The sequence below is a fragment of the Penicillium hordei genome (assembly GCF_028827395.1).
Source record: "Penicillium hordei strain IBT 12815 chromosome Unknown utg000004l_segment0_segment0, whole genome shotgun sequence".
Classification (NCBI taxonomy): Eukaryota; Fungi; Ascomycota; class Eurotiomycetes; order Eurotiales; family Aspergillaceae; genus Penicillium; species Penicillium hordei.
Window position 1 is genome coordinate 399,708 of NW_026623145.1, and position 13,122 is coordinate 412,829.

General features: G+C 46.7%; 5 protein-coding genes across 5 annotated transcripts; 2 read left to right on the forward strand and 3 right to left on the reverse strand.

Moving 5' to 3' along the window:
• Nucleotides 1–1,019: 1,019 nt before the first annotated feature.
• On the forward strand, nt 1,020–2,541 carry N7537_007436 (uncharacterized protein; the record flags this gene model as incomplete). The annotated part of the gene is made up of 4 exons (XM_056898493.1): nt 1,020–1,300; nt 1,372–1,706; nt 1,762–2,063; nt 2,116–2,541. Coding segments are annotated over 4 exons (1,344 nt in total), but the record flags the coding sequence as incomplete, so codon positions are not given.
• A 1,051-nt stretch (nt 2,542–3,592) lies between these two features.
• N7537_007437 (uncharacterized protein) lies at nt 3,593–4,489 on the reverse strand (the record flags this gene model as incomplete). The annotated part of the gene is made up of 1 exon (XM_056898494.1): nt 3,593–4,489. One exon carries the CDS (start codon nt 4,487–4,489, stop codon nt 3,593–3,595), a length of 897 nt encoding a protein of 298 aa, XP_056750570.1.
• A 1,535-nt stretch (nt 4,490–6,024) lies between these two features.
• N7537_007438 (proteasome regulatory particle lid subunit RPN9) lies at nt 6,025–7,333 on the forward strand (the record flags this gene model as incomplete). Its single annotated transcript, XM_056898495.1, has 3 exons — nt 6,025–6,289; nt 6,380–6,615; nt 6,692–7,333. 3 exons carry the CDS (start codon nt 6,025–6,027, stop codon nt 7,331–7,333), a joined length of 1,143 nt encoding a protein of 380 aa, XP_056750571.1.
• Nucleotides 7,334–7,581: 248 nt separating this feature from the next.
• N7537_007439 (GPI-anchored transamidase subunit GAA1) lies at nt 7,582–11,625 on the reverse strand (the record flags this gene model as incomplete). The annotated part of the gene is made up of 7 exons (XM_056898496.1): nt 7,582–8,307; nt 8,363–8,661; nt 9,618–10,017; nt 10,072–10,907; nt 10,960–11,198; nt 11,251–11,542; nt 11,613–11,625. 7 exons carry the CDS (start codon nt 11,623–11,625, stop codon nt 7,582–7,584), a joined length of 2,805 nt encoding a protein of 934 aa, XP_056750572.1.
• A 300-nt stretch (nt 11,626–11,925) lies between these two features.
• On the reverse strand, nt 11,926–13,016 carry rbd2 (rhomboid protease family protein RBD2; the record flags this gene model as incomplete). Its single annotated transcript, XM_056898497.1, has 6 exons — nt 11,926–12,143; nt 12,193–12,314; nt 12,365–12,430; nt 12,483–12,564; nt 12,624–12,761; nt 12,824–13,016. 6 exons carry the CDS (start codon nt 13,014–13,016, stop codon nt 11,926–11,928), a joined length of 819 nt encoding a protein of 272 aa, XP_056750573.1.
• Between the last annotated feature and the right edge of the window lie 106 nt (nt 13,017–13,122).

A 13,122-nucleotide genomic window follows, 5' to 3' on the forward strand; every position in this document is an offset into this window, starting at 1 on the left:
ATTTAACAACCAGGCCCAGCGAGCAGCCTTTCTGATTCCAAATTTACAGTGATTGTTCATAACTTTTAACACCCCCTTCACCCATATACCGCCTGCCTTTATCGCCCATACCGTCTATATAAAATGAACTGGTGGACCTCATCTCTCTCGATTTTATATCGCGTGTCTGGATATTTTGATATATTTTCCTAAGACGATGCCTAGCCTTGTGTAGAGCATCATTAAGAGCCAGAGTTTTTGATGGACAATAGTATTCAAAATCTTTTAACTGACGGAATATTACATACTCAAAAGTTGTGTCGGGCTGGGTGTTAAAGCTTACGAACAGTCACTGTACTTCTGTAACATGGTCTTCTCATTCGTATCAAACCAGTTTGGTATTCTTTATATTTGTATTCTGAACATTGATAGAATTAGACAGGGTCTAATTCGTTCCTTAGGAAGAATTGTAGGGACTTGAAGAGGATTGTGAAGAGAAAGCTATGGGGCTAGTATACCTGGGTTTGACGGGGGAAAAAACCGGTGCTTCATTGGATCCGCCATAGTAATAACGAATTTTTCTCCTTACCACGAATTTCGTTATTTCATCATTTCTCCCATACAGAATTCGTCATACAGAATTCGTTAATTAACTAGTTAGTTACAAAGAGGTTATGTCATTATATATCAATATGAACCAATGAAATGCTTCACTGTTAATCACGTGATCATTGGCCAATTTCAGCCAATCAAAATACCTCACCTCTCGATCCTCACTTCCTGGGAAGGTGGCTCTACTAGAGCAGTTAATTAGTGTGTTTGATAGGCATGAAAGGTTAGTAGAAGTGAGGGAACAAAAGGTATAGAAGCAGAATGATATCAAGGACCTTTTTAGGGTATAAAATTGTATTTAAGCCAGAGATACTGCATGATATATATACTATATATGGCACCTGGATTTAAGAATTTTCCACCCTTGTTGTCTTGATATTCCCGCCCGCCAACCATATTTCGAACGCAAATACAACACCCTGAAAAAGCGCAAAAAACAACAACTGGCCCTCCTTGTCTCGGAAATGTTGCCGTCTTTCCTTCGGTCCTTACCGCGGGTTGGACGAAGATGGACACCTCTCAACTTCACCAATCCGAATTTCATCAAGATATCAACGAGCCAGGCAATCGAGGAGGAAACCATCCCAGGCTATATTGCGGGTCGGTATTATCCTACTCGAATAGGGGAAATACTCCAGGACCGGTACCAAGTTGTGGGAAAACTGGGGTTTGGAGCCAGTTCAACCATATGGCTCGCACGTGACATAGAGTAAGAAGACACCACTGGCACCTTCACATTTTCATTATCTTCTCATAACTCCTTCGCTAACTAAAATATAGCTACCGTCGCTATGTCACTCTCAAGATTTTCACAACGTCCACATCGATGGGGCAGCAACTAGACAACGAGCTGAAGATATACAAACGTATCGAAGGGGCTCCCCAGAATCATCCAGGTCGCAAGTACGTCAGATCTTTGCTAGATTCCTTTGACGTCAGTGGACCTGAAGACAGACATCGATGTCTTGTGCATCCTCCATTATGGGAGAGTGTGTTGGATTTTCTATTCCGCAACCCAGTACAGAGACTACCTACACCAATCTTGGCAGTAACACTTCATCGTCTATTTCTGGCATTAGACTATCTGCATACAGAATGCAAGGTCATCCATACTGGTACGATTTCCTCTTTCCGGTATTGAGCTCGATCATTTGCTTATCAATATATCAGATATCAAAGCAGATAACATTATGTTCGGCATTGCTGATGATTCCGTTTTCTGTGATTTTGAAAACAATGAGCTCCAAAACCCCTGTCCTAGGAAGGAGTTAGACGGAAGAACAATATATACCTCCCGCGAGCTCAGAATGCCTAAAGACTTAGGCGCGCCTATCCTCTGCGATTTTGGCTCAGCCGTGATAGGTGACGAAGAGCACTCCGAAGATATTCAGCCGGATATCTATCGAGCACCGGAAGTGATCTTACAATCTCCGTGGTCATATAGCGTTGATATATGGAACGTGGGATGCGTGGTAAGAAAGCAGATACTTCTTATACAAAAAGTGTCTAGGCTTACGTTGTCAGATTTGGAACCTTTTCGAAGGGGGGTCGCTGTTTAGCGGCCAGGACCCTGAGTTTCAGACCTACAGAAGTCGGGCTCATCTTGCCGAGATGATACGCCTACTCGGTCCGCCATCGCCAAGTTTCCTTGCCCGGGGGAATCTGACCCAAAAGTTCTTTTCGCAGGAAGGTGATCCATCCATCTATCCTTCCCCTATCTATAGAAAGTGTCAATTATTGACCATTTCTGCTATTCTAGGTCACTTGTGCGCCGGAGAATTGGTGGGAGAACACATCCCGCTCGAGCAAAGAGAGACTAGTCTCGAGGGAGAGGAAAAAGAAATGTTCCTCCGCCTAGTGCGAAAAATGCTACAATGGGAGCCAGAAAAGCGAAGCTCTGCTATAGAACTCGAACAGGATGAGTGGGTGCAAGCAGAATTACATAAATAACCGCCTGTCCTTCAGATTGTACTACCATCACAAGCAAACCCAAGGGCATGCTATGAAAAGTTCACCCAGCTCTTTCATATTCTAGGGATCCGACCATCGTCCGATCACTATGTGGGAAGGCTTAAGCCTCAATCGGACAGGACCGCCTGTCTAGTACTTTTATTTTGGCTTTGCTCCATGCATTATCTCTATACGGATATGACTGTAATCGTACAGCGAAGCTTTTTACGTCAAATTGTTCTTCCATTAGGCACCTGTTTGGACCAGTTTAACTAGAATTTAATAGGCTTTTTTAATATCTCTTTATAAATATTATAAAGTTCTATTAATAATAGATTAAGTTTCTTTTTAAGAAAGTATTTCTAATTCCCTTTATAACGTATTTCACCACCGAGCTGGCCGCGCCACCCAACCTATTAAATTTAAATGCATTTATCTCAACAATAACGCCACTAAATTAAATCAACTAACTAACTGCTCTATCTGGACATATTTCTCTTCTATGTCCTGGCAACCTGTATATTCTACAACCCCGGTGGGGGGAGGGGGGCGTACGTGGCTGAATAGCCGATTCTCTAGGTATACCGGGGCCGGGGGGAGGTGCTTTAGTTGCTTCCTATTGCTGTATAATTAATACAGAGGCTTATTAAACTAAAAGGCCTTCTTTAGTGGGTATCTACCTCCGAGATCTAGTACGCTTCTATTTCTACTTCTACTTCTCGTTAGCGGCGCGTAATTCCTTATTTTCGTTAGTAAGATAGTTAGTACCTTGTACTATAAACCTGATATTTTAGGAATTCAAAATTATCAACCACTAAATAATGCAAATACAGCACCCATAGATAAAATTTGGAGGTGAGCAACAACATTGTATGATGTGTTAGCGATTGATCATCACTTTCTGACACCCGCCAGTAAAGTGGGCAAAGTGAGAGTAAAGATGTATTGTGTGTCTGTAGCAGATAGGGATAAATGCGATTAAGTAAGGTAGAACAGAACAATAGGAACAGGAAGTTCGTGTGTGGATAACATGTTAGTACACATGCGAAGTTTAACCCGTGGGAATCTCCTTCAGCACTCCATCGATATCAACATAGCTTTCTAGAATTAGCTCTCCCCAGTACCTTTCGTCGATCGGGTCTCCTTTAGCCAGAAAGATGGACCGTGGAATAGACCGATATTGCAATGCATCAATACAGCCTCTTTGTCCTAGCAGGATCCCTGACCGTAAATTTGGCATTGTGTCTGGTTCCACAACCACGGCGATAATGTCCATGTGAAACAACGAGTTGGAAAATTCGACTTTGAATGAAACTTGGACACGAGTCCCAAATCCATATGGTTCGTTGATCGGATCAGATAGGTGTGCGCGAAATTCTTCATCGAGGAGATCTCTTGTGATAATCGAGTTATGGGCGCCTGTGTCCCAGAGCATTTCAACTGCCGACAGCTTGCATTCTGGAAGACCCGGCTCCCACTCCAAAGAAGTAACCATTGCATTACCGACGATGGCGGTCAAGGTGTTCTCTGTACGCACCGCAGGGATATTGAGAACATAAGGTTCTCGTGGTGGGGGGATATTCTCGTCGTGATACTTCTCCTTCAGTAACGCACGGCGATTTGGAGAAGCGGGTGGCGGAAAGTCTTCCGGATTTAGTTGACCTGCTGTCCGAATGGGTCGGATAGATGAAAAAGGAGTGGGATCCTTTAACGAATCTTGACTTTCGAGTGCCATCTTCTTTAGGAGTGCTCGACGAACTGGGTTTGTCGTTGGCAGCAGTGTGCGGCCAGGGAGCCCGCGCACGCAGTTGAGAGTTGCAGTGAGGGCTTCTTCATAAGCAACATGGCTGGTAGAAAGAGCCACGCGAAGGTGACTATGGTGGTTGTCGAGGTCTTCAGCAACTCGGCCCAGGACCATGCCAGGGGGGAATTTCTCAGGCAGCTCCATGTTGGAATGCAACTGTCAAAGGGTCAAGCTGGGAAATAAAGCAGCAACTAGATGCGAAGATTAGCAGAGGAAGATTATGCTTTGGTTGAGAGGTGCCAGCGTCCGAAACTAGTCTTGGCAAGCTTTGTAGTTATAAGGTTCCGGGTAATGAGTCATCCTTACCTTAATCGATGCCGGCGCTCTAGGGGGTAGTGGCGATGGCTTCCTCTTCGCGATGAGTGTTTGAATACTCAGGTGTCACATGTTCCCATAGTAGTAGAAGTAGACTAGCTCTCTCTTTACTCCTACAATTATCATCACGCACAACACAACATTGTGCTTTCATGATCTCATCTACCCAGTAGACTCTAACAGGTTATGAGGCCGGGGAGGTCGTTATTGATCTGATCCAACGATCTGTCAATATCCTCAGTTTCTCTGTGCGACACGGTGCACAGGGGTTATGTCTCGCCTAGCGCGATCCATTCAAAGTTGATATTCACATCCCGCTATCCTTTACAGATAGGATCCTTTATAGGTCCTATATAGGCAAGCAATCAACAACGAAAACAACTCCTAAGGTGGCATAACTTGGTAGAATCCAGTTTCCAGTCTCCAGATCGTCACATTATTGAAGTTATGGATATTTTTAAGGTCAATTCTAAATTAAAGGATCGTCTTTTAAACTAGATTAAACTACTCTATAATAATTATATCGATTCGAGAATTAGAACGAGAGGAGAGGATACCGTTTTATAAAGTTATAGACCTATTTTTCGCTAACTAAAAGAACTAGGGTAACTAGTTCTACGCTTTTTAAAAAGTAGATCCGCTATTTCGTGTACTATAGAGGACCGGGGGGCTACTCTACGTAGATCTATAGAGAGATTCCATTTTTAATGAGATTCTTCAATTTCAGTCTATTTAGACAGCGCGAGAATTCGCGCGTTGTTGGTGGCCACGTAGTCGGTCCTGAAGTGTTGAACGTAGTATGTTAAAACGGCGTGCCACTTCACGAATTGAAGAGATTTCTCGATTCTTAAAAGCCTGGATAGCTAGTAAGATTATACCCTCTTGCTCCTCTAGATTTCTGGAGGATCGAGATCGAATTGGTGGCATGGTAAGTGGTTGCAGAAGAAGGTTTTAAATTAATCGACGCGTTTTGGGTGGTGTGGCCGACTCGGCAGTGAATTATATATATATTTTGTAGTAAAACAGGGGGAGAAATGTCTAAACAAAGAAGCATATATGTAGGTACAACTCTAGATACCACATTATTTTTCGGCTTCTCCTCATGCCTACATAGCGATGTAACAATATAATCAAAATCCAAGCCTACAATTGACGTTGAAACAGCAAAGCATCGAAGACCGTGGAAGCCAGGGCGGTGAGCGAGAGCTCCCCAAACTGCCGACGTGAGGACATCATATCAGCTCTCTTGCAGTCCGCATCAACCATCAACATCTCCAATTCCGAGTTTACCTACCTTTCTCTCTTCATTCAGCATCTCGTCCTCTATCAGTGACTTCAAATTAAACAGCGCCCGCATCTCCAACATGGAGTCCAAGATCCCCGACTTCTTGCTCGAGCAGCAAGCACAAGGAAGCGCAGAGACACAACCCTATTTCCTCACCTTCGAAGACTACTGGGAGCGCAAACTATGGCACCAGCTCACAGACTCGTTGGTCGAGTTCTTCCGCATGCCAGAGAGTGCTCCACACCGCTTAGCACTGTTTAAGACATTCGTGCTCAGTTTCGCCGACCGGGTCAACCAGCTCAAGTTTGTGTCGCTGGGGTTGATGGCAGCAACAGAATGCACAGGTTGGTGGTCCATAGTCTAGCCCCGAAGCTCCAAAATCCACCATGATGAGCACGGTGTTGCGTTGATGCAAGCTAACCACTCCCCTCCAGATGACCAAGAACGACTTGCTTTCCTCACATCCCTCGCTACCAAGACGGATACGGCCGATACACAGGATGCATATGTTTACGCGCTCGCTGATGTGGCCAATGTCAAGCTGTCGCTGAAGGATTTGGAAGGAGCACAGACAGACCTGGCCACCTGCCAGCGGGTGCTAGACACATTCGACTCGGTCGAGACCGTTGTGCATGCCTCATTCTACAAAGTGAACGCGGACTACTACCACGTACGTGATTTGCAAAATCGTGTTTCTAGCCGAACACGGCCATTCAAATTGAAACTAACCCCTCTCTCTCCAATAGTCTAAGCAAGAATTCGCCTCCTTCTACAAAAACGCCCTCCTCTACCTCGCCTGCATTGACCTGGAAGAACTCACCGAGACCGAGCGCGCATCACGCGCCTACAACCTCAGCGTAGCGGCCCTGGTATCAGAGACGATCTACAACTTCGGAGAGCTCCTCCTGCACCCGATTCTGGACTCTCTCACTGAGACCCCGCACAACTGGCTCCGCGAGCTTCTCTTCGCCTTCAACCGGGGTGATTTGACTGCCTACGATGTGCTGGCCGGTAACATCAGCAAGAACAAGCTGTTGGAGTCCCACCGGGTATTCTTGTACCAGAAGATCTCGCTCTCGGCACTCACGGAGATGGTCTTCCACCGTCCCCCTCATGACCGCTCGCTGTCCTTCCAAGCTATTGCGTCCGAGACTAAGGTTCAACCCGATGAGATCGAGCATCTCGTTATGAAGGCTCTGTCGTTGGGTTTGTTGCGTGGATCTATTGATCAGGTTGCTCAGGTTGCACAGATCCACTGGGTTCAGCCTAAGGTTCTTGATATGAATCAGATTGATGGCATGCGAAACCGTCTTAAGGATTGGGATGCTGGTGTTAATCAGCTCGGTCACTGGATCGAGGGAGCTGGTAAGGATGTTTGGGCTGCATAGATATCTTATTTCACTTGTGTTCTGATCAGTTCTATTATAATGAATACAATGGTGTCGTATGCTATCGTGGATCCAGTATACTTGTAATTCTCGCAGTATGCACTCATGTGTCTTGTTTGACTCGACATATCTACTTCGCTCATCATCTAAAGGCAAAGAATATGACATGCACATAGTCTAGTAAAACAAACCATAACAATCTCATTCCCCAAAAACTAATATATACAAAACTCTCCACATATCGCCACTTAGGCTCCATTAATCGAACACTGCAAAGCCGCAAAATTAGGCGTATCAATCCCCGTCCGATTATGACACCCTTCCGGTTTATAATACTGCGTCACCCCATCGAAGCAATCACAATCTTTCTTGCTGAAAGCAGAACAAAACCCACCCTTGAGGATCCACGACTGAGGTTTCTCAAGCTTGCTCGCATCACAACTACTCCACGTGAAGCTATCATCCGTCCACCATTTACAGGTCACGCCTGTATCGGTGAACTTGCTGTTCAGGCCGCCGTGGAGCGCCAAGCAGCCCTCGCCATCGAGGAATTCTTTGTTATACCCTTCGAGGTGGTAGTAGTCGCCCTCGCAGCCTTTGTTGCTGTACAGTGTGATTTCCCACGGTGCTGTCCAAGGGTATTGGGATACGCTTGGTTCAGGTGCTGCTTTTGCTTTTGTTGTAGTAGATTTTTTGGTTGTTGTGATTTTCGTGGCCTTGACGGTGGTAGTAGTGGACCTAGACTTGGACTTGGACTTGGAATTGGAGTTAGAGTTAGAGTTGGAATTGGAGGCAGGCTTCGCTCCCGTGCCAGTGGTGGTCGGTTGCTTAGCCCCTGTTGCCTTTGTATTGCCAGTAGTTTTTGATTTCGGGGCTTCTGTCGCTCCTTTCACGGTAGCTGTAGGACCAGCAGGAGGTGCACGGTAATTTTGACAATGTAGATCGGAGGAACCACATTGACCCCAGAAAGCACACTGTTGGGTTGTTAGGGCTGGGTCTATAAGCCGGGGGTTATTGGGGTTTACTCACGCATTTAGACGCAGCACATGGGTTCATTCCGGCGAGATCGGCCCATTTGGCCGGACGTGTTGTTCCAGGTACTTGTGGGCCGCAGGTAGCTTGAGGAAGGGCCATGGGCATTGGAGGTTTGCCAGCACTGAGACAGATAAAGTCACCCTGGTATAACTGTCTGCATCCGAGCCATACCCAGGTGTTTTTATTGAATCTTTCGATATCGGCTTCGGTGATATTGTGTGCTTTGGCAATCAATGCGCAGGTATCATATCCTTGGATGATGTATTTGAAACAAAAGCCGTCTTTGGTTGGAACTGGGGCGGCCGCTGTTGTGAGACGGAGAAAGAGAAGCCATAGAGCAAGAAAGTCGATTCGAAAGAGACCCATCTTGTGTAGACCTGGGAGATACAGCCATTTGTCGAGTAACAAGGCTTGCCATTCTTTATATAGATTGATGGAGGGAATTATGGACATGAAACTGAGATTGGATAGAGGTACTGCATGAAAGAAATAGAATACTGTTTCTGATTCTAAGCAAGTCCCACGGGAATTGGTCAAGAACAACGCAACATTGATGCACTTGATGAATGTGAGATGTTAGTATTGTTCAAGGGCTATAACAAAGACTCGGGGAAATGTGTTGCGTCGGAAGATGAATATCTTGGATGTTTTCATTGTTCGTTCGAATCAGCCGTGCATGAGCTCTGCGATATGATATGTATAAAGTTGGCGCGGTCTTTGTTTAGCCTCGCCTTGGGCTCTTCTAATGTCGGATGCCAAATGTGCTTTGATCGTAATTGGCTATTGTGAAGAAATAGGTACTTGCGCCCTGAAGAATTATAAATGGAGTTACTTCTTTAAAGAAAGGTACGGCGTGGCAAGTGAAACATATCAAAGGGGACACATTCAGAGTACCCATTTTAGCAAGAGTGGCAAGAATATGTACGTACCTAGCTACATTCACTTGCTTTGGATGTGTATTCGAAGTGCATTGGTGTACGTACCTTGGACGTCAACCACAGTTGATACTGAGATCCCTGCTGTCAGCTCGTGGTATGCAAGGCCTTGGTCCCTGTCTTTGTTTCTTTGTTTCGGGAGTTATAGCATGGACTTGTATTTATTAATATCCTATATCATTGGGCCAATGGGGCAACCGCATGACACAACAATGTACAACAATATAATCAAAACATCGACGACCCCAGCAACACACAGCCAATCAACCAAGCTGGCCACCACACACACCAAACAACAACCTGGGTCCACATACCCCAAACATCCCAACCGAAAGCCGCCTGGGTGAGAACAGCCTCGACGGAGACCCCCATATACCAGCAGACGCCAAGGAGAACAGTTGGCGGGGAGAGAAGGTTGAGAAGCACCAGACCCAGACTTGAAGTTGCCAAACGGAATGGCGCGGACCCTCGCAGGCGGCTGATGAAGCTAAGCGGCGCGCAGAGTAGACCGATCATGAATGAAAGGGAGAAGTTGAGAGTGGCGAGGGTTGAGAGGGAGAGACCCAGTAGGAGAAGGGAGAAGGATTTTATAAGGTGATACTGTTGGGGGATGATTGGTTTTGATAGACCGAGGCCGTTGGAGAGGATTGCGGCGAGGAAGAGGGGGAGGACGATATCCACGGCCACAAATATGTAGGTGGTGGTTGTGAAGTACTGTAGACTTGTTAGCAGCTATTAATATTGTGGTTGTAGGCTGACAGATCTCACCTGGTGGAAGACATTATTAAAGACCCAGAGCGGGACAAGACCGAGTAGATGAAGTCCGACAACAAGCGAGAGTGGTAAAGCAAGGTGACGTTCCGCAATGCTAATCGTATTGGGCTTCTCCTTCCCTTCGGTGGGTGCCTTCTCATTCTTGGGGTTGGCACTTGGCTTGCTTTCCGGGTAGTACCCAGTGCGAATCCAGAGGGCAATCGCCATGATAGTGAAGTTTCCAGCAATCAACATGGCACTGGGCAAATAGGTTCCAATGCTGACAAAACGGTTCGACTGCATGAGCAGGTAGAAGAAAAAGCTCTGGTGCAGGTGCTCCAGCAAGTTATTCAAGCTGCGGCAAAGAGACTCAATCGTCCGGCCTAGCGCCATTTCGTCCTCCCATCCCTCGCCCTTGGTCTGCAGGGTGATGGCGTCGATATGATATGGCATGAAGCTGCTGTGTGCACCGGTGGCATATCCGAGACCCTGCTTGGTCATACCGCGGAACATAGTCTGCAGACGATGTTCGTAGCTGTCGTCGTGACCCCACATTTCCTGTAGATTGGCTCCGATACCCATCTGGCCGCCTGCAATGGCTACAGCCGTGTTGAACAAGTCGAGGTTGGGGAGTTGGCCATTGACTCCATCGTATACAATATGGAGCGTCTGGAACCGGTGATCGAATGGGTATTCAATGACCAGTGCTCCTTGCAACGCCCCACTCTTCAAAGGAAGTGGCTGTACCGAAGCCGGGTGCATATCGTGGTAGGCATCGATCCAAGCCTGAGTTCCAGTTTTACTATCCGGGGTAATTAGGAAGATAATGTCCTTGGACCATAATGACCATCCTAGCATCAACTGTCAGTAACCTGACTAGAGGAGCGCAACCACGAAACTCACTCTTGAAATATCTCGCTAATGTCAGGGCAAGAGTGACACCGTTCAGGTTCAACTCATCATCAGCCGTTAGCCATGGCGCAACCAGCACAATTGCCTCCGTGGCATCACCGCGCGGCGCATGGATAATAGCATAAGTGTTCTCACCCTGGTGCGTAATCCCAGCGGAGGTGTATTCGTATTTTTGCGTGGCAACTTTAAGGCCCGCCGCTTGCAAGATTGACTGCAATTTGTCCGAGACCCTGTTGAAGTATCAGCGAATAGCCCAGCCTGTACCAGGTTCATTCGACTTACGCTGCTGTCACTTCCGCCTCGTCTTTTTGATCGCCTCTCGCTTTTCCATCATTCAACAATCCTTCCAATTCTTTCTTATAACCTCGGAATATGTTCTGCTCGCTTCCGGTAAAATACGCATGGACTTGGCCCGGCAGAAGCGCATTCTCGGAGATGTAGGTTTGTCGGGAGTACTCGTTCAGAGGCAAGAGCAGTAGCCACACAACACCGACGACAATGCAGAGAAATGATAGGAGATTCGGGAGGCGAACGAAAACGAGGTGGGGGTTATTCCCCAAGTTGCGGATTGCAGCTGGCATCTTGTTAGTTGGGGTCTCTGGTGCTGGTGCCAGGATGGACAGGTGGTATTCCAGCTTGCTCACATTTCAACGCCATTGAGTAATTACCATCGGGAAACTAGTTCCCGTGCCGCGAAGGCGAAGCCGTTAAATGAGTGGAAATAATTGGACTGAACTGAAAGGTTACAAGTCAACAGTGGAGATCGAGAACTCCGTTGTTTATGCGCGGAGAAGTGGAATTTACGCTAACCGACAAAGACCAACCGTGCAAATTAAATGTGAGTATGCACACGCTATGCTATTAATCCAACGTCCCCCGAGTCCGCAACAATATAAAGTACTATAGTGGAAAATATACATTAAAAATGAGAAATGAAGAATGCGTCAATATCCGAAATCATGCTCCAAGGCGCTGGGTAGATCCCAAGTAGCTCATGGGTGTTTGGTTGCCGTTGGCGCCGGCAGGGTTGGTGGTTGGAAGAACTCCATAGCGACCGTAGGTCTTCTGGTCGACGGAGACGTAGTGAGGTAGGCGTCCCAGGAGGTTCAACTTGCCCTCGATCCAGCGGAGGACCTTCTCAGGGGGCACAAACACCTTGAGGTATCCGAGGCCGACTAATGACAATTAGCGGCGAAAAAAGGAAAATTAGAGAAAGGAACTCACGGAGGTATCCGACAAGAATCGAACAGAGATGACCGAGGAAGCTCACGTTCGAGATGAGGATAGATACAACGACACATGCGAACAGAGGTGAAGTCCAGGTGGGAATCTTGTACGGGCCAAGACTAAAGGGCGTTAGTAAGATTGGAGCAAGTTATTTCCAAGTAAATCTTACCTAAAGTTGGGGTGAGACTTGTAGGTCTTAATAGCTTCGGAACCGAGAAGCAAGAAAACCCAGATGCTGGATTGAAGGTTAGTTACCGAAACATTCAACCTGGAGACCTAAAGCTTACCTTGCGCCGACCACCGAAGTATTTCTGTGTAGGATAAACCTCTCAATCAGGATATAAAGACCAGCAGGGACAGTCGAGAGAGCTAAATCATCCAATATTAGTCAAATTGCCACAAGCATTGCGTTTTACCAGAGTACTCACGTCCAATAAACAACGCAATAGCAGTCAAAGTGCCATGCTCGGCCTCAAAGCGCTCGAGCAGGGGTGTAACCGCCAGAGCATTAAAGAAAGCATGGAAGAAGCCAGTATGGATGATGGGATAAGTGTTAAGTCGGTACACTGGTAACACCATCAAGTTAGCGTACGCCCAATATTCTGTTGTAGCATGGAATCAAACATACTAGTCCCCAGGTTAATCTCCTCTGGAATCAAAGCACCCCACTGCACAACACTCCACATGGTCTGGAATTCAAGCAGCCAGAAGGCCAGAATGACCAGCAGCACCAGTCTGGTGAACAGCGGTAGTCGAAGGAGGTATGATCGTATCCGACCCGGATTGAAAGGCAACGGGGGTAAAGCGGCGGGAGTCGCCATAGTTTCTGAATGTTGATATTCCGTTTACTATCACTGTCGAATAAATATAGTGACGAAACCACTCAGGGCGGGAGTAGAGTTGGGCTGGCAAGTCGGGATACACCGC